At 44.3% G+C, this 25,992-nt stretch overlaps 1 protein-coding gene across 1 annotated transcript in view; it reads left to right on the top strand.

The window, feature by feature from the left end:
- Nucleotides 1-25,992, top strand: part of LOC130474679 (uncharacterized PE-PGRS family protein PE_PGRS54-like) — a 196,971-nt gene that overhangs the window by 56,558 nt on the left and 114,421 nt on the right. Inside the window, exons 40-46 of the mRNA XM_056846378.1 lie at nucleotides 318-386; nucleotides 683-751; nucleotides 1,429-1,464; nucleotides 1,570-1,605; nucleotides 2,316-2,342; nucleotides 2,434-2,460; nucleotides 2,546-2,575. Coding sequence (XP_056702356.1) covers nucleotides 318-386; nucleotides 683-751; nucleotides 1,429-1,464; nucleotides 1,570-1,605; nucleotides 2,316-2,342; nucleotides 2,434-2,460; nucleotides 2,546-2,575 — 294 coding nt within the window. The remainder of the gene's footprint in view (nucleotides 1-317; nucleotides 387-682; nucleotides 752-1,428; nucleotides 1,465-1,569; nucleotides 1,606-2,315; nucleotides 2,343-2,433; nucleotides 2,461-2,545; nucleotides 2,576-25,992) is intronic.

Below are 25,992 nucleotides of genomic sequence, written 5' to 3' on the forward strand. Positions count from 1 at the left end.
TCGCCAGCTAGTACCTGGAGGTTGGCAACCCTACTGCCAACTCTATGATTCTGTGTAGGATTGGGCTGTATTGGAAAACTAACATACTGCTCGTGATGATGAGAAATGTGTTTTGTAAATGTTAGGACAGGTCTTCTCTGTGATGTGTTATCTGTGTGCCAAGGAAGGTTATATTATAATAATTCCAGGAGTTTTTAAGGAGCTACAAGAGTGCTATTTTTGCTGTGACATGAGAACTTGGTTAGCCATCTGGAATGCTGAAAAGTATATCTGAGGAAGCAAAGGGGACCAATAACTGTTTTCTTTTAACCCCATAGCCTAGCCAAGGTTCTAATGCCTCTGTTTCCCGGGGTCCAGGCGATGATCGTCAGGAGAATAGTGGCCAGGTGCGCACGACACTTTTATTTGCTTGATCTTTCCATATTTCGCTGATCACCATATGAAGACCTCTTGCCCCCCAAAACCCGCCCTCCTCAGGCTCCACTGACAATTTTTTTTCAAACTGGAACGAAGTGGGCTTTTATCCAAGACAGGTTACATCATAATAATTCCATATGTCTTCAAGGTTTTCAATTTTTTTCAATTTTTTTCGGTGACATGCTAAAATGGTTACGCATCTGGAATGATGCAAATTATATATGAGGAAATGGAGGATCAATAACTTTTTTTAAAAATTCTGTAGGTTGGCCCAGGTTACAGAAATTCTGCTTCTAGTGGTTCGAGCTATGATGGTCAGGGCTACAATAGCCAGGTGAGTATGACGCTGTTTTATTTGGTTGATCGTGCCGTATTTCTCTTTCGATGAACACCAGTTTCCAAGTTGGGCTTTCCTTTGGACAAATGGGATCTAAAGGAGCATGACTCTGGTCTCTCTGTCTACTCTGAGGCTAGCAGAAGCAGGAAACAGTTGGGAAGCAAAGGGGGAGGTAATTGGTGGCATAACAGCCGACGAAAAGCGTTACACAAGGCAAGAGATGTTCAGAGGTGGTCTGCCATTGCCTGCCTCTGAGTCGCTATCCCAGACTTCCTTTGTGGTCTCCCATCCCATCCAAATACTAACCGGGGTCAACCCTGCTTAGCTCCTGAGATAGGGGTAGCCTGGACTACCCAGGGCAGGGTGGTGAGTATACACTATTGCTGGGGAAAAGGTAATTTCTTATCAGTGGTGTTAAGCTCCAGGTTAATCCCATTTTTGTCCTTTTAGAGAGCTGAGGATGCAATAGAACCTGGCGGGAGTTGCACTCCTCCCTTGCAAGTAGACGGTTAGATGGATGGTTATCACCTGCCTTTTCCTTTAGTCCCCTTTATGACTACCAAGATGGCAGCTTCCTACATTATGAGTTCTGGTATAACACCCACATCTGCCTCTATTAAGTACACCGTTATTGGGTCAAAATTCAAATTACTGCCTTTCCCCCCTTCTTTCAGCCTCCTCCAGAAGAACGTAAATATGAAACTCAGGAGGTTAGTATTGTTTCCTATGAAAACTGAATCATTTCTTGAACCTTTTCAATGCAGGAGTAATTCCTGTTTTCTTCCCCTCCTTCCTTCCTTCCTTCCCCTTTTTAGCCTCCTCAAGCCAGACCAGAAAATGAGCCTACAAGGGTAAGTATTCTTTTCTTCCAAGAGGATTTGCAACTTCCATTTTGAATTCCTCAGTTTCTCTCCCTCTCTCTTTTTATGCCATCAAGTCACAGCGAACCTGTAGGGTTTTCAAGGCAAGAGACATTCAGACGTGGTCTGCCATTGCCTGCCTCCATGTCACGACCCTGGAGGTCTTGGAGATTGTCCATCCAAATACTAACCAGGGCTGAGCCTGTTTAGCTTCTGAGAACAGACGAGATCAGGCTAGCCTGGGGCTATCCAGGTCAGGGCCTTCTTTTAGCCTTCTCCATATCAACCAGAAAATGAACCTTGCGGAATACATATTCCTATCTAGCAAGAGATTTGCCTTTCCATAGTACCCTTACATAGGGTTGCCAGGTCTGGATTGGGAAATACCTGGAGATTTTGGGGGTAGAGCCTGAGGAAGGCAGGGTTTGGAGTCCAATTGCCAAAGTGGCCATTTTCTCCAGGGGAACTGATTTCTATCACCTGGAGATCAGTTGTAATAGTGGGAGACCGCCAGCAACGACCTGGAGGTTGGCAACCCTACCCATACCACTCAAGTATCTTTTGCTTTTTCTCCTTTTAGCCTCCTCAGACAGGACCAGGAAGTGAATCTCAGCAGATCAGTATTCCTTCCTTCCAAGAAAACTTACATCCTTGGTCTTGAAGTAAAGTAATTCCTTGCTCATTTGTTTTTTGTCTTTTAGCCTTCTTCACCAGAAAATCAACCTCAGGTAGTATGTAAACCTTCTTTCCAAGAGTTTTGCATTTACTGTATTACCCTCAAAATGCAAATAGCCACTTATTTTTCTTTATTCTGCTCAGAGAGAACCAGAAAGTGAACCTCAGAAGGTAAGGTATCCTCCCTCCCAAGTGGGTATGCAACATTTTATCTTGAAGTAAAGTAACTCCTTTGTCGTCTTCTTCTTCTATGTAGCCTTCTTCACGGGAATCAGAAGAATCTCAGGTAGTACATAGTTCTTCCTACTAAGAAATTTGCCTTTACCCTGTAACCCGGAGATACAAACAATCTCTGCTTTTTCTTTTAGGCCCCTCAGGCAACACCAGCCCCTCAGCCAGTGAGTACTCTTTCCTACCAAGAAGACTTCTCTTTTTAAAATATTTTCTTTACATTAAAAAACAAAACAAAAAACAGCTCACATCTTTATAAAGTAATTTTCTCCCTTTGGCCATTTGTAGTCACAACAGTATGTTTTTCTCTACCGTGAATAGGGTTGCCAACTTGGAGATGGTGGCTGGAGATCTCTCGCTATTACAACGGATCTCTAGCCAATAGAGATCAGTTCCTCTGGAGAAAAAGGCCGCTTTGGCAATTGGACTCTATGGCATTGAAGCCCCTCCCCTCTCCAAACCCTGCCCTCAGGCTTTGCCCCAAAAATCTCCAGGCATTTCAAAACCTGGAGCTGGAATCCCTAACCAAGGAGGATGCTTTCATCTCAGGGGAAAGGTTTGACTGTGTGGGGTGGGTTGCTATCCCTCAGTGGGCAACCCCTGGGAGACATGGGGGGGGGGCAGAGACTCATGGACCAGCATCCCGGGATGTCATCATGTCATTTCATGATGGCATAACTGGAAATGATCTCCCCATATTGCCAGATGCGGTATGATTCAATTAAAACTCTATGGTAAACCCATAGAGTTTCAGGTGAATGCTAGAGTGTCCAGCGACACGCTGACATCAGTTCTGGTTATGTGGCTGGAAATGATGTCATGACCTTATAGGATGCAGTTCCAGCCCTCACATTCACCCCCTGCTTCTCATTGGAGTGACAGTGGGCAACGGAAGGGGTGGAGGTGGGCGTTCCCCTGCTCCCATCTTGGAAATGGCAACACTAATGAGGGAGGGGGGAGAGGCAGGAGCTCCCGCCTCCCCTCACACTACTGTACCAATCCAAATTGGCTCCTGTAGACTTTAAAAGTTACATTCCCTTCAGCTACTGTGTGAATGAGGTAAAAGTGAGTTGGGTAAAGGAACCCAAAGCAAATTAGTTAAAAAATGTTGCATGTGATTTGATGCAGTGTAGGGCTACAGCCTACAGCCTTTGCACAGGGCTACACTGTGCAAAGCCACAGAGCAGCACAGGAAAATATTTGTGTGGCACAAATTGCCTAGACAATATGGGAATAGTCATCCCTACCCTTGCCATAATGCATTCATTTTTATTTCTTTATTTAAAACATATATTTACCTCCTTTCTTCCTTATGGAGCTCAAAGCAGCTTAACAGGTAAAAGGTAAAGGTCCCCTGTGCAAGCACTGGGTCATTTCTGACCCATGGGGTGACATCACAACCCGACGTTTACTAGGCAGACTTTGTTTACGGGGTGGTTTGCCAGTGCCTTCCCCAGTCATCTTCCCTTTACCCCCAGCAAGCTGGGTACTCATTTGACCGACCTCGGAAGGATGGAAGGCTAAATCGACCTTGAGCTGACTACCTGAAACCGACTTCCGTTGGGATCGAACTCAGGTCGTGAGCAGAGCTTGGACTGCAGTACTGCAGCTTACCACTCTGCGCCACGGGGCTCTTTCTCAAAGCAGCTTACAGTGTAAATAAAATGCATAAAATAGAGTACATAAAATACATAAAAAGAACAAAATTTAAAATCACAATGCAGGGCTGCTAGTAAACTTAACCAAATGTAGCCCTAAATAAAACTGTTTTCAACTGCCCCTTAAAGATCAAAAGTGAGGGGGCCAGGCACCCCTACCTGTTCCATAATCGTGGGGCTGCCACTGAAAAGGTCCTCTCTCATGCACCCACCGAACAAACTTCTTTGATGCATGAGACAGTCCGGAGGGCCTTTTCTGGTAATCTTAATTGCTGGGAAGGAATATATGGGAGAAGAGAACCATTCAAGTAACCTGGTCCCAAGCCATGTAGGGCAGGGGTGTCAAACTCATTTGTTACGAGGGCCGGATATGACATAAATGTCGCCCAGCCATGTGTGCCATAAAATTTAATGTCAGGTACCACGAGCCCCGTGGCACAGAGTGGTAAGCTGCACTACTGCAGTCCAAGCTCTGCTCACGACCTGAGTTTGATCCCGACGGAAGTTGGTTTCAAGCAGCCGGCTCCAGGTTGACTCAGCCTTCCATCCTTCCAGTGTTGGTAAAAAGAGTACCCAGCTTGCTGGGGGTAAAGGGAAGATGACTGGGGAAGGCACTGGCAGGCCACCCCGTAAACCAAGTCTGCCTAGGAAACGTCGGGATGTGACGCCACCCCATGGGTCAAGAATGACCCAGTGCTTGCACAGGGGATCTTTACCGAAGATATGCTTTATAGAAGACACAGGAAAAGCCAATTAATACTATATATTTTTTTTACTTAAATTACAAACATGCTTAAAGCAATAGCACTGTTACAGTATTTTCTTTTATTTAACAGTCTTTGATCATTGACACTTCAGGAGCGGGTGGTGGTGGTGGCTGCCCTGACTGGAGAGACCGCAGTGGACTCGCCTGTTTAGTTTAGGATGGGGTTGGCTGCTTCAGTTGGCTTGCGGTCCAGATAAGAACTCTCAAGGGGCCGAATCCGGCCCTTGGACCTTATATCTGACACCCCGATGTAGGGCATTAAAGGACAAAACTAACCTTGAACTGGGCTCAGGTGGGGATTGGTAGCCAGTGTAATTGCTGCAATGTCAGGGTCATGTGCTCCTGATTGCTGGCCCCAACCAGCAGTTCAGCTGCAGCCTTTCGGCTTTTTTGAATGAGGCTTTTCCTGGCTCCATTCAAATGGCACTTTTTTTGGTTCAGCATACCCGAGTGCACACCCCGGTTTAACACTCCCCTTAACTATTCAGCCAGCATCCCCCACCATTGGCAGCTTTTATCTGCCAGGAAGGGCAAAGGTCAGGAGTGCAGGTGGTAGGTCTCACCTCTCCAAGGATCTTGCCCACGTCCTTGGGCTCCACAAGCTGAAAGGTATCCATATAAATAAGACAGAAGCCAAATGCACATCGTCTGATCATGCATCCACACCAGCATCTAAACTAGAGCAAATCTGGGCAAGTCTGGTCTGCAAAGTAAGCAGTGAATTGATCACAGCAGGCTGTCATGTGGTCCGAATCCAATTCCCCGGGGCTACGATAGAAAAGGCCCTGAAACAGCTCAGCTGGGTGATTATGTGCAGGTGCAAGGCTGTTAGAGAAATAGTGCCTTTCCCCCCTCTGCCACAGAATAGGCTCCAATACAGGTTCTCTGCCATGCTCGATCAGCCTCGCTCTTTTTTGCCAGCGGCTCTCTAGCTGTCGTCCCTCCTGTTTTGTCGCAATCAGTTCGCTGGTAAACCAGGGAGACTGCTTGGCTCTGTCTGGGGAGAGAGGGCACTTAGGGGACATTGTGTCAACAGCTCGGGCCATTTCCCTATTCCAGAGACCGGTCAGGGCCTCAACAGCAGCCAAGGTGAAAAAATCCCCAGTCGCCAATGGGAAAGCATTAGGACTCATCCCACTCCTGGGGCGGACCATCTTTGGCTAATCGGTTTCTGCAGAGGAAGGAGGAAGGGGTAAGTCTAAACTCTCTCAGCTCATGATCTGTCCATTGCAAGGGAGTAACCTTTAACTCCCCCACCTCCAAATCACCCTCCCCATGATGGTGATTTTTCTCCCAGCTTCGTCCCCCGTCCAAAGCAACAGGGAACAAGAAGGCAGCTTCACAGCCTGAGATGTTGCAGAGGCTTTTTTTCAGCTCAGCTTTAGCCTTTTGTATTGTGTGGATGGCCCAGGCTAGCCTGATCTCGTCAGATCTCAGAAGCTAAGCAGGGTCAGCCCTGGTTAGTATTTGGATGGGAGACCACCAAGGAAGTCCAGGGTTGCTATACAGAGGAAGGCACTGGCAAACAACCTCTGTTAGTCTCTTGCCTTGAAAACCCCATAAGGGGTCGCCGTAAGTCGTCAGCGACTTGACGGCACTTTACACACACAAACACACACATTGTGTGGACGTACAAGTTATGACTACTTGACATGTAATGAGCTGCATGTGGACTAAATGGTCTAATGTCAGTTTCCCCAGTAGGGGAAAAAATGGCAGTGCTGTTTGAAGCTGGGGAAATGGCACCAAAGAGGGGAAAGCTTTCAGTCCTTCTCACTGTGGGCCATATTGCCAATCCAAGTTGGACCCCCACATGTCTGGGAATTAAGCTTTGAGCTCCCAGAGTGTGCTTGTTTGACAGGGCCTGGAATGGGATGGACAAGGGATGGACCTATAAAGAATGTGCCATGGGGTTAGACACCCAGTCTCCCATCTGCACTGTGAAGACAGTTGATTTCATCTATAGAACTATTCATTATTGGGGTCCAGCCTACACATTTCATGGGCCTTTTCTATTCTTTGAAAGCATTGTATGTTGAAAGTGTGAATTAAAGACCCTTCCCCGTCCCTTGAACAACTCTAAGATGAACTTTCTTCTGTGGGTTCAGCATTATCAAGCTTCATGTTGCTTTTCACAATCTTACAACCTGTTATCTGCCTTTTTTCTTTCTTTCAGGGATTGTAAACCTTCAGATCTGAAAAACCCACAGAGGTGGGTACAGGAAACAGCTTTGGCTGGTTTTCTAGTACAGGGGTTGTACTTTTTCAGAGAAACTGGAACGAAACCAACTTCAGAATGAAGATGGAAAGTCATCTAGTTGGGTGCCACTCACAGGGTTGTTGTGAGAATAAAATGGAGGCGGAGATAGATAACCATGTATGCTATTCTGAGCCCCTTGGAGGAAAAGTGTTATAAAAATATCTAACAGGCAGATAGACACAAAATTCCCTCACCATTTTCTTTTTACTTTTTATAGATTCACAGTCCAGATATGCTGAAGAAGAAACCACAAGTGTCTGCAGCTATATATATATATATAACCATGTAACAAAGTAGTATCTCTTTAGTGTTCTAACAAAATCAGGTTTTTCTTCTAAAGTAAGGTTCACACTGTTCAAATACATTGGTCTTTCTCCCTTGGTTAAAAGTTACAAGTTGTACCTGCATGATTTATATATTTAAGGAAGCTTGGCACAAATGCCATATTTCTAATATCCTTTTCTAGATTTTAAACAATGAACATAGAGCAGATACATTAAAGGGGAAAACACTAAAATAGCTCTCCATTTCTTTCTCCATTAATAATTGATAAGCTGTTTTAACAGTCTCACTGAAGCTATCCATACATGGACTTAGTTTTTGGTTCCTTTTTAAAAATTCAATGATATTCGTCTGAGTACAAAACATATCAAGTGATCTTCGGTGTCATAGTCAGGGGATGGTTCTCTAGCAGCAGTGATTCATCCTATCAAGTGTTTCAGTTTTCAATTTTAGGCATTTCCATTTTAAAAGAGAGCTTTTTTTTAAATAACTGGGAAATTGTTACTTAAAAAAAAGTGACAGCTGGTATCTCTCACTATGGGTAAGGTTCATATTCTAATCACCTGATTATACAGCTATCAGAGAAAGGTTCATCTCACCACTAATTCATAAATCTTCCAGCCAGTCTAGACAGTTTCATATATGATCCCTGCTACAAGATGTAAACTCAAATATAATGTATTCAGTTGCTAGATTCTGTGCTGCTGCAATTGACATACGACGGAGGAGGGGCTGTGCTAATCAGCAGTGTTGATAATGAAGGCAAACAGTTATATTATATGTGCTCTCCTTTCTTACCAAGTGGTTCATTCATTATACTAACTAATGAACCAGCATGTTTTATTCAGATGTTTTTTTTTAGATGACTGTAAATTGGTAACTTACCTGTTTTATTTGTGCTTGTCATTGACTGTAATAAAATTTCTATTCTATTCTATTCTAACTACCTGACCAGGCCAACTCTGTCAGGACAAGATTTCCCCTGGCAGGTTTTTCAAGATAGCTAAAATGAAGTGATCCCTCTGTGAGTGTAGCAGGGTATTTAAAGTAGAATGATAGGTAAAAAGTAGTTTAAAAAGCTGATGAAGCTGTAAATAGGTTAAGCCCTTTCCCACAAGCTCAACTTACTCCTGATTTTCTTTGCAGTCGACCCAGAAGCATTGGAATTGGTTTGGGCACGACTCTTCTTCATGTCTGCCCCCCCCCCCCTGCATTTTCACAGTTGTGTAGTTAGTTTATTTTCTTCTGCACATGCCTTAATTAATGAGAGTTTTGAGGGAAGCATACTGTCATCATCGGTGGTGTCATCGATGGCATCACAGTACACCCCTTATTTTTTTTTTTAAAAAAAACACCCTAAAATATTAAAATATTGTCGAAGGCTTTCACGGTCAGAGTTCATTGGTTCTTGTAGTTACTACTCTGAAGATGCCTGCCACAGTTGCTGGCGAAACGTCAGGAAAGAAAATTCCAAGACCACGGTTACACAGCCCGGATAACCTATAAGAACCCTAAAATATTGCTATATTGCTGTAGTATTGTAATTAGGGTTATGCATATTGATAAACCTGAACCGAAAATAAACCCGAAATTAGCCATTTTGGTAAATTTCAGGTTTAGAGTTTACTAATGCAAAAACCTGGGGATAAAGCCGAAGCCAAATAGGCGATTCCCCAAAAAGTCAATTCGCCTTTGCTCAGAGCCATGGCTCTGTGTTTTCTCCCTTTTTCTTTCTTTTTTTGACTGGTTTTGTTAGGGGCCCATAGCTGGGGCCCTTTTGAGATAGGGTTATTTAAAAGATGGGGCTCACCCATCTGGATAAACCCCACAACTAAAAAGAGCCAGACAGCTGCAAACCACCAGGCTTCCAAAGGAGCTTCCTTCATCCACGTGGATGAGCAATTTCCTTCAGACAGCCCCTGTGGTCATGACTTCAGTTGGCTCTGATATCACCACTCCCTCCCTATGAAAACCTGCTTTCCAAAAGAAGGTTGCCGTGAGTAGAGGCTTCATTTCCCTGCATGGTGACCATCTCTTTGAATCAGATTTTTTATGACCATAATAAAAGATTGCTCACAGGATGCCATTTGCCACCAAAAGGAATGTTTTCTGTGCCTTATTTCTCTTGCATTTAACCCTGATCTTGGGTCAGGGGTTCTGAAGTTATGGGGTCTGGAAGGGGTCGCCTCCCTTTCTCCATAGGAATGCATTTAAAACCGTTTGTATTGGTTTTAATGGAGGAAAGGGGAGACCCCTTCCAGACCCCATAACTTCGGACCCCCTGACCCAAGCTTTACCAAACATGGGGGTTATTGCAAGGAGAGTCCCTTCAAGCTACTCTGACAATTTGAGATTTCTACCTGCAAAAATGCCCCCCCCAGGAGCCGTGGAAAGCTTCAAAATGGGTTTAATGGGTTTAAATGGCTGAATTTTTCAGAAATCCCGAATTTAAAGCCGAATCCCCACCTTTACTGGTATAGGGGAATTCGGCATTCGAGTTTTCCTGGAAAAAAAAGGCCAATTAAACCCAAACCCGAATTTTCCCGAATTTTGTTTTTTCAACAGCCCTACTCCCTTGGTGGAGTACCGTGTGTAAACCCATTGTTTTCATTTGGGTTGTTAAGTGAAATTTTTTCTAATTGGTCCTAATGGTAACCTTCATTTTATTTTGGACTTTTAGCTGTCCTGCTTAAAAAACTGGTTTAATAAATATCTGCTTTGGTATGCTTCAATATTTTTATTCCTCTGCTTTTTATCTTTTATTTTAAACTGGAATTGTATTTCATAGAGTTTCAATTGTCTTGATGTGCCATTAGCTACCCTGAGACATTATTTTCTGGTTGAGCATCAGGATATAAAGTCATAAATAAAGGAACATGGGAAGTTCTAGGCAGGAAACACCAGCCCATAAGCTGCCGAGTTAGCCATAATATAGAGTTTGCCTTGGGAAGACCCAAGAAGAGATGGATTGACTCAATAAAGGAAGCCACAGCCCTCAATTTGCAAGATCTGAGCAAGGCTGTCAAACATAGGACATTTTGGAGGACATTGATTCATAGGGTCTTCATGAGTTGGAAGTGACTTGACAGCACTTCACACACACACACACACACACACACTTGGGATGTCACCTTCTGACGCTGACAAAAAAGATAGTGTTTTCATGTAATTCTCTGCCAAAAAACATACATTAACTGGAAGGGTGATTTTTTTTTTTTGTTTATACAAAAGGGTACATTTCTTAGAATAAGGATCACAGGCCAATTATGAGGATATATAAACTGACAAGGAATACATGACTAGGCTAAAGAAGGCAATCTGTTAAACCAGTTAGTTCCTGAAAAGATTATTCCATCACAGGGATTAGCAGCAAGCCTAATAGACAGAGTCCTGGATGATATCCTTGCTTGCCTTTTGTGGGGCTGGAAGCCCAGTTCTGATTGGTCCTCATGAGCTGATGAGATGAGGTGGGGTCAGGTTTGGGATATATTGTTCATGTTTGCATCATGCTGGAAGATATCTCAGTGTACATACCTGTGAAAAATCAATGCCATCCACTTTAATACCCAGTTGAGGAACAAATCATTCAGTTGACACCTCAACCTCAAACTGGCCTCAGGCGTTGGACTCAAGGATCACATCCTACAAGATGAAGGGTGTGAGAAGTTAACCTTTCCTTATTTGCAAAAGTGATTGACCCCCTTGACAATGGAGGTGTTATACATTGTCAATTGAGCATGATATTTCTGGACAACTACATGCTATAAATACAGCAGTTAAGGTACCCAATCTTCACATTGGTGATTTGACCCTTGAAAAGCACCAAATGGATGCCAAGATGAAAATCCAGGCTCTTGCTGCCATTCTTCTTGTCTTTCTTCTCTGCCCAAATGTCAAGGGGAATCCGGTAAGGTGACCTTTTTCTCTCGTAAAAGGGCCAAAGGACCCATCTCATTATCCTTTAGTCAGATCTATAGTGAGCCTTGCTGGTTGGACAGCAACATTCAATGGACTCAAACCACTTCTCTAGGCAAGACCGAACCCCATAATTTGACAACTCTCTGTGTTTCTTTTTGTATTATCCTATATGCAGGGCATCAAGGATCAAGATATTAGGGGGGGGTAACTTTAACTTTAGTCTGGAGGGCCCAGGCAGCCTTCTCTCGTCAGTTCCAAAGCTTAGTGCTCATATGGGAGACCACCAAGGAAGTGCAGGGTTGCCAACCCGAGGCCATTTATGCCAGGGAAGTTTGTGTTTGGTGTTCCGCTCCGTTTTCTGATCCGAATTCTCAAAGATCATATGCATGGGGGCTTCTCCCATCCCAAAGAAATTCCAGGAGTATCTTGTGATTAAGTAGGCATCCCCAGTAAATCACAGAGCTTCTGAGTCCCTTCCCCTTAAAATTTAACATTGTTGCAGTTTACTTGGAGGGGGCTGGTCAGCTCTTAAAAGGGACTGCTCCCTGTCTGTGTGCGGCTATGCAGTGGTGTTCTTTTGCAAAGCTGGGTATTCGCCCCTTTCTTTAGCAACTTCCTGCCAGAAGCTGCCTTCCAACCTTTGCAGCCTGTCTCTGGTTGGTGTCTCCTTCACACTTCACAAACAATTCACGTCCTCTTTGCCAATCTTTTTGTTCATTCTCATAAAAAAACCCCAGCTTCCTCCACTATCATCCTTGCCCTCCTCCATATTGGTCTCCTCCATTTTGCTCCTCTTGCAGAACCTTTCCAGGAGCAGCCACCTACCACCCCATCTTCCCCCAAGTCCTTCCCCACAATCCTTCTCTTGCAATGCATACAACACGCCCCAGCCCTGTCTTCCCTTGCTCGATCAGGCTGAATTCTGAAACTGACCACACTCGCTGTGAAAATTACCAATAAGCAGCCTCATAGCATTCCCATTTGAGAGGAGGGGTTGGATGGGAGGGACAGACACATGGGAGGGAGAAGCCAGAATGGGTGTGGGGAGAGAAACCCAAGGTTAGGAGTATGCATGGAAATGACTAAGATTTGCCTCACTCTTGCCTTGAAGCACAATTTGTGCTAAAACAGCATCCTTGAACCATAGGGAAAGAACAAAGTGGGAGCAAAGTCACTTCTGAAGGTTGGTAAAATCATGAATAATGCCAGCAAAGCCTTGACGCAGTCCCACAGACATCGCTAGCTAAATACACCTACATAAAAGGCCAGAGGGAGGCAATGGTAATCCACCTCTGTCTCTTGCCTTGAAAAGACCTCTTGACTCTTGCGGAGTCTCCGTGTCTTAGCAGAAGGATCTAGTCATTTTAGTAGACCATACACTGAACATGAGTCAGCAGTGTGATGTGGTAGCTAAAAAGGCAAATGCGATCTTGGGCTATATCAACAGACGTATACTGTCCAGATCACACGAAGTGATGGTATCACTTTGTTCTGGTTAGACTTCACCTAGAGTATTGTGTTCAGCTTTGGGTACCACAATTTAAGAAAGATGTAGACAAACTAGAACATGTTCAGAGGAGGGCAACAAAGATCGTGAGGTTTCTTTCCCTATGAAGAAAGATTGAAGAGCTGGGTATGTTTGGCCTGGAGAGGAGACGACTGAGAGGTGATATGATAACCATCTTTGAGTACTTGAAGAGCTGTCATAGAGAGGATGGTGCCGAGTTGTTTTCTGTTGCCCCAGAAGGTTGAACCAGAACCAACGGGTTGAAATTAAATCAAAAGAGTTTCCAACTAAACATTAGGAAGAAGTTCCTGGCAGAGCAGTTCCTCATTGGAACAGGCTTCCTCTGGAGGTGGTGGGCTTTCCTTCCTTGGAGGTTTTTAAGCTGAGGCTAGATGGCCATCTGACAGGCTGATTCTGTGAATGTGGGCAGATCATGAGAGGGAGGGCAGAAGGGTTTGCATCAATGTTTGGCTCTCGTGGTCCTTTCCTGCATGCCCAGGGTAGTGCCGATTGTCACTTTGGGGTCAGGAAGCAATTTTCCTCCAGGCCAGATTGGCCAGGGATCCTGGAGGGGTTTTTTGGGGGGCATCTTCTGGGCATGGAGTAGGGGTCACTGGGGGTGTGGTGGAGGAGGTGGTTGTGAATTTCCTGCATTGTGCAGGTGGTTGGACCCCCTGGTGGTCCCTTCCAACTCTATGATTCTATGATTTTATATCTCAGTTGTGACTTAAGGCACTTTCCACACCAACTTTGCCAATGGTTTTCATTTGGAACAAAATGAGGGTCCTCTACTTCCTATGGTTTCTGTACATTTTTACAAGATACATAGAAGTGACTAACAGTTGATAGCTGCTAAAATCATGACAGCTGCTAAACTCATGTTTACTAAGAAATACATTGAACTAAAATAGGCAGTATTAACTCCCAGGTATATGCAATCTGCTCTGTTCACGTCCTATAGCAGTAGAGTCTACTAGCGGATTGTTGTAATGTGCAACTGGCTACAAATAAATCCAGCAGTTCAGCTATACTGTTGGCACCACCCCAATTTTTTTTTTTGCAATTATATTTTTAATGCAAAAGTGTGGTGGGGGAGAAGAAAGCAGGAACAAGCAGGTGGGAATTGTTAAGAAGAAAAATCAAACGGAACACTATTGAGAAATGCTGTCAGAAATTAACAGTTTGTCCAATGTTGTGGGTGAAGATTAAAAATAAGGGTGAGTTTTGTGTCCCAAAATGCTGAAAATTATTGTTGTGTAAGAAAAAAAATTGGAGCAAACCAGGAAAATAATGAACAGAATTCAAACTCTGGGGGAACAGCATAAAATTGCTTTAATAAAACGATTTTAACTGAGATTAAGATATTAAGAAACCAATTAGATACGCTTGAAATTGGGAAGATACAGAAGAAATTAAGATTTTTAAGGGAGAGGGATTTGGAACAAGTGAAAAAACCTGGAAGATATCTGGCACATTATTTAATGAAAGAACCTGAAAGAAGAATGATAACAGGAGTGAAGAAAGATTGAATTACTCATGTAGAAAAATAGATACAGGAAGAGTTTACTCTCTTCTTTTTGGAATTGTACAAAAAGGATTCAGCAACAGAAGAAGGAATAGAGGAGTTTATAAAAGAAATACAAACTGAGAAGTTCACATCTGAACACAGGGATATACTGAATCAAACTATTACAATTGAAGAAATATCACAAGCTTTAAAGAAATTGAAAACAAGAAAAAAGGCTGGGTCCAGATGGACTTACTGTAATGTATTATAAGTGCTTGGAAGAAAATTAATTGTTAACGCTGCAAAAAGTTATTAATGAAATAAGGAAAGAGAAAATATTGGCCTCATCTTGGCAAGAAGCATACATAATGTTGATACATAAGGGGCAAAGGGGCTGGAGGTGGGGTCAGGGTGATAGGCGGACACCCAGGCTCCAACTAAAGTAGCAGAGGCCAGGGCCAGGCAGGTGCCCCTGGGCATGGGACAGGGGACCATGTAGGCCTGAAACCAGTAGCCCCACATGCAGTGGTAGTCACAGGAGGGTGGCCCAGCTACTGCACATGACCTGCTGGTCCCGGTCCTCCAGTCCACATTGGCGGCATGAGCCCCACAACCACAGTTGCCCGCAAATGTAAAATGGCAAATCAATCTGGGGGAGGCCAGGGGCAAGAGGGAGGGCTGGTGTCACGGAGGTGTGGGGGAGCAGCAGGGTGTCAATGGCAACCTTGGCGGCCAGAAGGGTGGCTATGCTGGTGAGAGAGACCCCTCTGGACATCTTGAGGTGCCAGCCACGGTTGGGGAGGTGGGGGCAGGTGAGCGCAGGGGCACACAGAGAGTGGGTCAGCTTGGCCAAAACACCTGCCCTCTCGGCTACACCACGCAGCATTCTGAGCAAAACCTCAAGGTGGCCAGAGGCAGAGGGACTCCAACCAGTGTTCACTCTTTGAGGTCAATGCTTGCCACTCACAGTGGCTCACCAGCTGCTCGTGCACATGGACGACAGTGTTGGGGGAATGGGTTGAGCAGGCTGGAAGACCATTGCTTTGGGCAGGGTGCTGGGCCAACACCATCATATGGGGTGGAAGGGGTGGCCTCTCCCGCCATCATTCCAGGGCTCTGAGGTGGCCCTGGTTGCAAACAGTCCCCCCCCCAGACGCCACTCCTTGAGCACTGCTGCCATCTGACTAGGTGGAGTCCACACGCAGTGATTGAAGCTCTGATGCCCAGCGACTGCAGGACCACAGATGCAGTCGCCACTCTCCATGCAGCCAGAAAAGCATTTGCGGGTGTTCGATGACCGGCGCCTCAAACATCATGGAATTGGGAGCCACACCTACAAGACAGAGTGGCACCATCTGACATCCTGACACCCCTCCCCCCCAACCAACACCTCCCCACAATGGCGTAAGCAGGCATTGACTCAGGACAAACAGGGGCCTCAACGGCCCACACCACCATCGCCTCCACATCGGGAAGAGACCGGAGGGACAGGTGTGGTGCTGGTCTTGGGTCCTCATGAGAACACCAGGCTTCCGGGAGGGGGAACCGCACTGTTGCCCCCAGGGTAACTCTCCGACACCTGGGGAGGGCAGTTGGCTGTCGAGGCTTGCGAGCGACTCCGAGCCGGCCCAGTTTGCTTGTGAGGATGGGTCTGCGAGGGAGGTGTCACTCATGTCAGCACCTGTGTGGGGCGGGAGGGGGTTTACAGGCAGTGGGGGCAGGAGGCTGGCTCCCGCCACATAAGGGGACCTGTGCCCCTCACCACAGAGGACCTTGACACCACGACCACTGGCCAGGTCTTTTCGAAGGCAGTTGTCACTCTTAAGTTTCTACCTGGGGAGAACACCTGGCCGGATTTGGGGCTGAACGTTTTCAGGAGAGGGACGCCGAAGGGAGGGAGAGGGAAGCATCCGTGGTGCTCCACTGTTTCCCTCACTGTTCTTTTAGCTTTGCATCTCTTCAGTAGCAGGGGTCAGTCGATTTCCAAACAGCCTGCGAGGTGTTATGTATCCTCTGAATGACATGGGAATAAAAGGCAATCCCCGTGTGGCGGCCTGGCTACAGCAGGGGGGCCCAACCTTATTGAGCCCGTGAGCGCCTTTGACATTCTGACACAGAGTGATGCGCCCCACCACAACATGGCCGGCAAGGGAGGTAAAGCCGACTGCAACATGGCCACCCTGGGAGGTGGAGCCACACACAGAGAGAGGACGCCAACATGCAGGGAGCAATTTAAGTGCAGGGAGCAATTTAAGAAAAACGCACTGGGAAAGAAGAATGAAAGAATAAAACCAATATTGCAGTGGCAGTTGCTGCCAACCCCCCCCCCACATTATTATAATCTGCACAGCCAGTGGCCAATAAGAAGCCCACTTAAAAAAAAAAACACTTGGAGGGCACCAGGAAAGGTGTTGTGGGGTCCCATGGCACCCACAGCCATCGTGTTGGGGACTCTGGTCTACAGTATCATTCTGGGAAACCTGGATTCAAACCCACGGAGGAGGAAAATATCTCTCAGGCCAAAAGTAAAGGACATGTGTAAAGAGCCTAAGAGATGCAGGGTATCTAATACCATCTGCTTTTTCTGTTTTAGTTAATTGTGCCTCTTCTAGGAGGAGGAGGAGGAGGCCGTTTCCCGGTGAGTACTGCTACAATAAACAATGTTCCCATTCTCTTGCATGATATAAGAGAGGCCAGCGGAAATGAGAAATCAGGATCAGGCTCCCACGGCTTTTGTAAACCAAGGGCACTTCATCCTTAAAATGGTGGAGGCACCCCCATGCTCAGCTCAGGGGCCCTGCCAGATCTACTTGGGTTCTTAATACAGCTCAGGGTGATGGTGGTTTTGACCAGTGGTAGAGCCATGTTAAATTTCCAGCCTGAATCATGGTCCCACATAGCTGCTATTTCCATTTTTAAAAAATGCTGAAAAGATCTGATCACTGCCCTCCCTATGTAGTTAAGTATTCAGACTATTTAAGACTGAGTTCCCAGAAAGAAGGATTATGTTGTAACAGCATATAGTATGTATATGAGTATATATATACTCATATATAGTATGTATATGAGTATATATACTCATACATAGTATGTACATACATACATACATACATACATACACATACATACATACATATATATACATACATACATACATACATATATAGCCCGTTGAACTAACTATATGTATTTTTCTGGCAAGGCCTTAATAAAGTGTTTTATTTCACTACCCTCCCTGTGTCGCTCTTGGCTCGGTCCTCAAACATGTGGCAGGGGCGGTGAAACTGTGAGATAATTTCAGACTCTGGATTTAATAAACTTCTTGGGGGCGCTGATAAGATGGTAGCATGTACTTCAAAGAAAAAGCTATGGCCTGCTTTGGGGACCTGTCCCCTGGCTGAGCCCATGAACCAGGGTCAGAAGCTTCTTCCCCAAAGTCCAGCCCTGACAGAAGCACTGGTCAGAAATGTTGCTAGGAGAAAGGCAGGGTAGGTAGAAGTGGAAGTGCAATGGAAAACTGGGGGAGGGAAGGAAAGAAACCCCACTGCTTCGGCTCTGATAATTATCTATGTGAGTGCCTTGCAGTCACAACTGACTCATGGCAACCCCAGCAAGGGGCTTTCAAGGTAGGGTTGCCAGGTCCCTCTTTGCCACCGGTAGGAGGTTTTTGGGGTGGAGCCTGAGGAGGGTGGGGTTTGGGGAGGGGAGGGGCTTCAATGCCATAGAGCCCAATGGACAAAGCGGCCATTTTCTCCAGGTGAACTGATCTGTATCGGCTGGAGATCAGTTGTAATAGCAGGAGATCTGGAGGTTGGCAACCCTATTTCAAGGGAAGTAGACCGAGGAAAGGCTGAGGGAATTGGGAATGTTTCATCTGGAAAAGAGGAAGTTGAGGGGGGACATGATTGCTCTCTTGAAGTATTTGAAGGGCTGTCACTTAGAGGAGGACAGGGAGCTGCCTAGGGAAGTGGTGGTGAGCTCCTCCTCTCTGGCAGTGTTCAAGCAGCAGCTGGATGAACACTTGTTAGGGATGCTCTAGGCTGTTCCTGCATTGAACAGGGGGTTGGACTACCGGTAGTTGGCCCATATGGCCCCTTGATTCTAGAATTTCTGAAAAACAGAGGTGTGGTTTGCCAGTGCCTTCCTCTGGAGAGCCTTCCTTGGTGGTCTCCTATCCAAGTACCCACCCTGCTTAGCTTCTGAGATCTGCCGCGATTGGGCTATACTATGCCACCTTCCCTGCCACCTGATAATTAGCCCTTACCAAAACTGCTCATGCTTAGAATAAAGGAGTCGCTATGGGGTTTTCCGTGTAAATGTCGGTGTGTAATCTATTGCTTGCCTTGAGTCTGTTTTCTGCAAGTGTCAAGGGAGATGGGATTGGACAAGGGGAAAGAAAGAGACTCTTATAATATCTGCTTTTTCCTCTTGCAGTTTAACTTCTTGAACAAGGTGAGTATACGGGAAAGGGGCCTTTTCTTGAGCTACTTCACATAATCTCTGGTTCTAGTAGTGAATCTGGAGTTTGGCTGAATGAACTACTGCCATTGAGCTGGTTTGTTGTCACTGTAGAGTATTGGGGAAATATGGCTAATGAGGAGAACACGTCTCTCATTCAGCCTAGCCTACATGCTTGCCACAGGGTTATTGTGAAGGCAACATTTGGGGGAAGGGGAGACTATTATGCTTCCCTGAACAACTTGGAGGGAGGGGAATGAACCTAGTTTGTCAGCTGGAGAGGGACTGCCTATTTTTAGCACTGTCCCATCTAAAATGGTCACCATGCAATACTAATATGTCAAGGAAAATGGTTCTGTGTATATGGGATATATTTTCAAAGGGGTGCATCCAGATATTCCTCCCACTCCCTCCTTCACACCTGAAGCCAGAAGTGGTGCAATCCAGGTGTACCATGTGATTCTTCAGGATATATAAACTGGTCTTCAAGTCAATGTGGGGTGGTACGGATGGGGTAGGGTTACCAGCCAGGAGCCTTTTGCAAGTGGGAGCGTTTGAGGATAGGGGAAGGGGAGGGATGTGTCACACAGCAATGTCACTTCTGGGTAAAGACCCAGAAATGATTTCACTGTGTCAAATGATGCACTAGGAATTCCTCCAGTCTCTGTGGTAAATGACGCAGAGATGGGGGGGTGAGATTCCTAGAGCATCGCTTGATGTGGTGATTTCACTTCTGAGTCGTGACATTGCCACATCATATGATGTTGTCCCCCCACCCCTATTTTTTGTTGGAGGGTATTCTTGCTTCCCTAGCTGGTGGGATGTCACCTTATCCCGGAACCAAGCCATTCACACCCATTTTTTGAACGGGCAGTTTCTTGTACCCAGATGCAGAATTCTAATTCACAGAGAAGGTAGCTCATCCTCACAGATTATATGAGATCAAGGCTATCAATCTGCCATAATCTGCCATAATCCAGACATGCCCCAAAGGCAAAGCAAGAGCCTTTCAATTCACTAAAATAATCATATCAAAGGAAATTTCATTTTCTAAGCATTTCTATTATTTCCTGTGAACCTAACTCAAGTATAAGGTTCAGTAAGGTACCATGTAACTAACCACATCTGTCTTTTCCTTTTTAGCTTGTTGGAGGAGCTTCTGGAAAGGAATTGACCACAGTTACATGGGGGAACAAAAACCTCCTTGAATGTGGCATATAAATAAATACAAGGGATGCAGTCCTGTCTAGAAATAGTGATAGGGGTACTCACACAAGCATAGGCTTTCATGCAGTTTTATTTCTTAAATCATGTTTATGGAAACAAGATGCACAGCTGTATTTTTTCCCCATTTATGCAGGGTTGTGCTGGCCAAGTGAGTATAAACACTTTTGTTTCTCTGCTTATGCCTTCACGTCCCCTTATTGACAGGTATCAGATGATCCCTGCATGACCAACCAAGATTAAATTAAAAGCCCAGTTCACAGGAGGGAAAGGAACCCCAATTAGTTCAGGTGCCTGCGCTGGCACATCACAACAAACCGAACTTTATTGAAGGCTACTGTCTTCCAACATGGTGAACTAACTGCAGGGAGGAGGGAGGGATTGTGGGAATCCAACATTTAATCCAGGTTCCTGCCTGTGATGAACCAACTGAGATTTCTGAATATGTTTTGCTATATTTCATGAAGAGTATATCTGTTCCAAGGAGGAATGCTGCCACTGCCTCAGCAAAGGATACAGATAAGGATTTGGGTTTCTTTAACGTTTCAGTTCTTAAATTATAATTGGTGAAATAGGCAGGATCAACTAGTGTATTTTTCTTTTAATTTCAACAGGGTGGTTGCAGTAATCAGGGTCGTTTTCCTCAGAGCTATGGGTATCGAGGCAACACTCCCCAATCCTATGGTCTGCAACTCTTAGGGAGTTCCGTGAGTATCATGAATTTTGTTTCTCTGCAGATGGTCTATTTTCCTTTAAATCAATATCAGATGATCACCCAAGTCCTGGCCCCATCTTTTTCCATGCAAGATCATGAACCAGATCAAAAAGACCAACAGTAATATCTCACATTGCAATTCAAACCAGAATTGCAAGTCTGATCTGCAGTGAAGTCCTGGTTTAGAATCCCAGGGCGAAAACGCACGGTCGCTTTAGCCTCCTTTATTCCCTGTTTCAGCCAGGATTCAGCCAGGATCGAACGCATGCGTTTTTGCCATACATGTGTTGGATACTGGCTGAACCCTGGCTGAAACAGGGAATAAAGGAGGCTAAAGCGACCATGCGTTTTCGCCCCCAGTTCCTGGAAAAGAAACGAACTCCCATTACTTAAGCCACCCAAATTGGAATGGTGTAATGAGATGCTGTGAGATCACAGACTTCCTAATTCAAGAAAGGAGCCTTCAGTTGTACACCTGCATGAGAGGGGCGGAGAGAGGGACCGCGAGAACCTGAGGCTTTGAAGATTCATTCAAACTGCAAATTGAAAACGAATACGAAAGCCTTTATTAAATGGGAAATTGTACAGTGATGTTTACAATGAAACCATGATATAAAAACACACAGATATCATATGATAAAATTTACTATAAAATCATTTTATAAGCTCATATAAATCCCACTAAATTGGTCACTTGGTTATTCATTCCTGACTTAACCGTTATATGGTGCAGCGTAACTATCACTAATTACAAGTGAACCTAACTCAAGTATAAGGTTCAGTAAGATACCATGTAACTAACCACATCTGTCTTTTCCTTTTTAGCTTGGAGGAGGAGGAGGAGGAGGAGGAAGAACAGTGAGTTCTGCTAGGGGGAAAATGTCTCCATGATTTTGTCTATTGTAAAGGCAAGAGATGCCATTGAAAATGGCATAACCTTACTGCTGCATTCTGACACAGTGACAAACGTTGGGAACCCTCAGTTGGCGAAAACGCATGGTTGCTTTATCCTCTGTTAATCACTGTTTTAGCTTTATTGTGAAAATGAATTTCAAATGGGGATGCTTAAAGGTTATTCGTTGATCTAATCCTTTTTTATAATTTTTTAATTATCATATATAGGCAAATTTGTAATAATGGAATATGTGTTTTAAATGATACATAAGTACAGTTCAAATGAGTTTATAAAGTGATAATATTTTACTGTATAATATAATATCAGCATTAGTACTGTTATGCAAAGGAGTATACAATTTATTATTAGATGGAAGGGGGTGAAGGGGAGGTCAACTGTTGTTTAATTCAAAGTTATAATGTATTATCAACAATATTATTTGTCTTTTTTAGAATGTTAAAGAACTCTTTTTAATTGTTGAAATGTTGGATCAAAATATTATAGAAAATAATAATATATATATATATATATATATGTAAAAATAATCGCTGTTTTAGCCAGGATCGAACGCACATGAGGCGAAATGCATGCGTCCGATCCTGGCTGAATCCTGGCTGAAACAGGGATTAAAGGATGATAAAGCGACCTTGCCTGCCCTTGTCCCAGTTCTCTCCACACTTCTGGTCATGTGTGGCTCAAAAATGGAAAATGTCTTCATTCCCAACAAACCATTGATTGCCTCTACACCCAAACCACCGCCCAGGAAGCTGTATTCCAGGCCTACTTTGGAACCCTAGTTCATAGGTAACAGTGATAACCATACATGCCGATTCAGGTGGGTTTGTTGCAAATGCAGGAGTCTCTCAGTTCCAAGTCAGACATGATGGGAGAAGGAGGAAGGGGAGAGGGAACGCATGACCCCAAAGACTTCCAGGGCTCATACCAGTAACATCAAATCATACATCTGAATGTAGCCTATATTAAGGGGGGGGAGGTTTTCCCCCCTCTGTATTTTGATGAGATTTAACTGACATGCTATGCAATCCTGCAGAGAGACTCTCCAATCTAAACCCACTGATTTCCTGGGGTTGAACTGGAATCACACTAAATAGATGGCCGCTGATAGTTAAGATCTTTCTTCCAGGGACTAGATACCAGAAATGTTAGATTCATGATCTAGAGGTTCCTGGAACTGGCCAGTAAATTGGCTGTTATAAATGTGTCTGTACCTTTCATCTTTCTAAGAGAGATCATCTAAGATCTAAATTCCAAAAATATTTAAATTCAGTGGGAGAATCCAGCCTGCAAGATTCTATTTAATTGAAATGAGCAACCACATCTGTATCCTAATGACTGGGCAATTGTGGCTGTATCAAATAGATCTTCTGGAAAGGCACTGACCCCAGTTACATGGGGGAATAAAAGCCTCCTTGAATGTGGCATATAAATTAATACAAGGGATGCAATCCTGTCTAGAAATAGTGATAGGGGTACCCACACAACCATAGACTTTCATGCAGTTTTATTTCTTAAATCATGTTTATGGAAACAAGACGCACAGCTGTATTTTTTTCCCATTTATGCAGGTTTGTGCTGGCCAAGTGAGTATAAACCCTTTTGTTTCTCTGCTTATGCCTTCGCATCTCCTTATTGACAGATATCAGATGATCCCTGCACGACCAACCAATATTAAATTATGGTTTAAAAGCCCAGTTCACGGGAGGGAAAGGAACCCCAATTAGTTCAGGTGCCTGCAACTGACCTTAATTGAAGGCTACTGTCTTCCAACATGGTGAACTAAGTGCAGGGAGGAGGGAGGGATTGTGGGAATCCAACATTTAATCCAGGTTCCTGCCTGTGATGAACCAACTGAGATTTCTGAATATGTTTTGCTATATTTCATGAAGAGTATATCTGTTCCAAGGAGGAATGCTGCCACTGCCTCAGCAAAGGATACAGATAAGGATTTGGGTTTCTTTAACGTTTCAGTTCTTAAATTATAATTGGTGAAATAGGCAGGATCAACTAGTGTATTTTTCTTTTAATTTCAACAGGGTGGTTGCAGTAATCAGGGTCGTTTTCCTCAGAGCTATGGGTATCGAGGCAACACTCCCCAATCCTATGGTCTGCAACTCTTAGGGAGTTCCGTGAGTATCATGAATTTTGTTTCTCTGCAGATGGTCTATTTTCCTTTAAATCAATATCAGATGATCACCCATGTCCTGGCCCCATCTTTTTCCATGCAAGATCATGAACCTGATCAAAAAGACCAACAGTAATATCTCACATTGCAATTCAAACCAGAATTGCAAGTCTGGACTGCAGTGAAGTCCTAGTTTAGAATCCCAGGGAAAAAACGCACTTTCGCTTTAGCCTCCTTTATTCCCTGTTTCGGCCAGGTTTCACCCAGGATCGAACGCATGCGTTTTTGCCAAACATGTGTTGGATACTGGCTGAACCCTGTCTGAAACAGGGAATAAAGGAGGCTAAAGCGACCATGCGTTTTCGCCCCCAGTTCCTGGAAAAGAAACAAACTCCCATTACTTAAGCCACCCAAATTGAAATGGTGTAATGAGATGCTGTGAGATCACAGACTTCCTAATTCAAGAAAGAAGTCTTCCGTTGTACACTTGCACGAGAGGGGCGGAGAGAGGGGCCTCGAGAACCTGAGGCTTTGAAGTTTCATTCAAACTGCAAATTGAATACGAATACAAAAGCCTTTATTGGCATTAAATGGGAAATTGTACAGTGATGTTTACAATGAAACCATGATATAAAAACACACAGATATCGTATGATAAAATTTACTATGAAATCATTTTATAAGCTCATATAAATTGGTCACTTGGTTATTCAATCTTGACTTAACCGTTATATGGTGCAGCGTAACAATCACTAATTACAAGCTGAAAAAACCTTGCCACTGAGTCAATAATTATTCGATCCTGCATGATCATAAGGTGGGGCATCTTTGATTTGGTAGGTAACCATTGCCTATTAGCAAGTAATGGGTCTATGAGATCAGAACGGCCTCTCTCATAGAGCAGACACTTAAGGAGATATATAAAACTGTTTCTGTGCTGCCCTCCCCCACATGGGCAGACCCTATCCAGATACGGAACTTTATTAAATCTTCCATATATTAATGCAGATGGTAATACATTTAATCTAGTGAGCATATATTCTCTTCGCTGTTGGGCAAACTGCAAATCAATTGAGGTTTGTTTGTGGTGTCAGAATGCAGATGTCAGTGAACACCAAGAGCTCTTCATTGCTATTTAATATCATGTGAAATGCGTGTCCAGATCTCAATCCCTTGACTTTACAATGCAACGCATCAGCCCAACCCATAAAACTGCCCTATACAGAATCAAATCTTTAGTCAAAGTCAGAACTGTCTACATCCCACAAACAAATGGACAACCAGTTCATAAGCACATCTTCTGAAAAGACCTTTACGCTAGTTTAGTGTGTCTCTTGATCTGGTGCATAGGAAAATAAATGAATTTTGCCATAAATTATACAAACAAACAAACAAACAAACAAGCAAACATACATACATACATACATACATACATACATACATACATACATACATACGTGTGTGTGTGTTTGGTAGAACATGCCATCTAGTTGTGGTGACCCTGTAGGGTTTCCAAGAGATGTTTTCATTGTCTGCCTCTGTGTCGCAACCCTGGACTTCCTTGGTGGTCTCCCATCCAAATATTAATGAGGACTGACCCTGCTTAGTTTCTGAGATCTTGAAATTCCTGGAAGGAATTTGGATGGGGCCTGATGAGCTCGGGCCAGCCTGGGCCATCCAAGTTAGGGAATATGTGTATGTGCGTTTCCATAAAATTTCAAAATGGTAATCATATTTGAAGGTGTATATTTTTAAAAATCTATATGTTGGTCTTCAACTCTATGGTCATCAACTCTATGGTCCTCATGGTAACAGTCCTCAGCCCTATGGTTCTCAAAGCTATGGCAGCCCAGTGAGTATGCTCAGCATTGTTTTTCTGATATGTGCCCAGGAAATCAACCAAGGCTCATCACGATGAAGTCTACAGGATACAATTTGTTTATTTATTTGGAAAAATGTGTCTGCCCCCTCTCTAGATCTGCCTGAGGTGGCCTACAACTAAAACAATATAACAAAACAAGTCAATAAAACAAACAACGAAACAAGTCAATAAAAACTGATAAATACAAACTGGTGCACAGAGGACACATCAAACACACACAGCTGGTACAGAATGTGGCGGCGAGTCTCCTTACAAGG

The sequence above is a fragment of the Euleptes europaea genome, chromosome 3, assembly GCF_029931775.1.
Source record: "Euleptes europaea isolate rEulEur1 chromosome 3, rEulEur1.hap1, whole genome shotgun sequence".
NCBI classification, from domain to species: Eukaryota; Metazoa; Chordata; class Lepidosauria; order Squamata; family Sphaerodactylidae; genus Euleptes; species Euleptes europaea.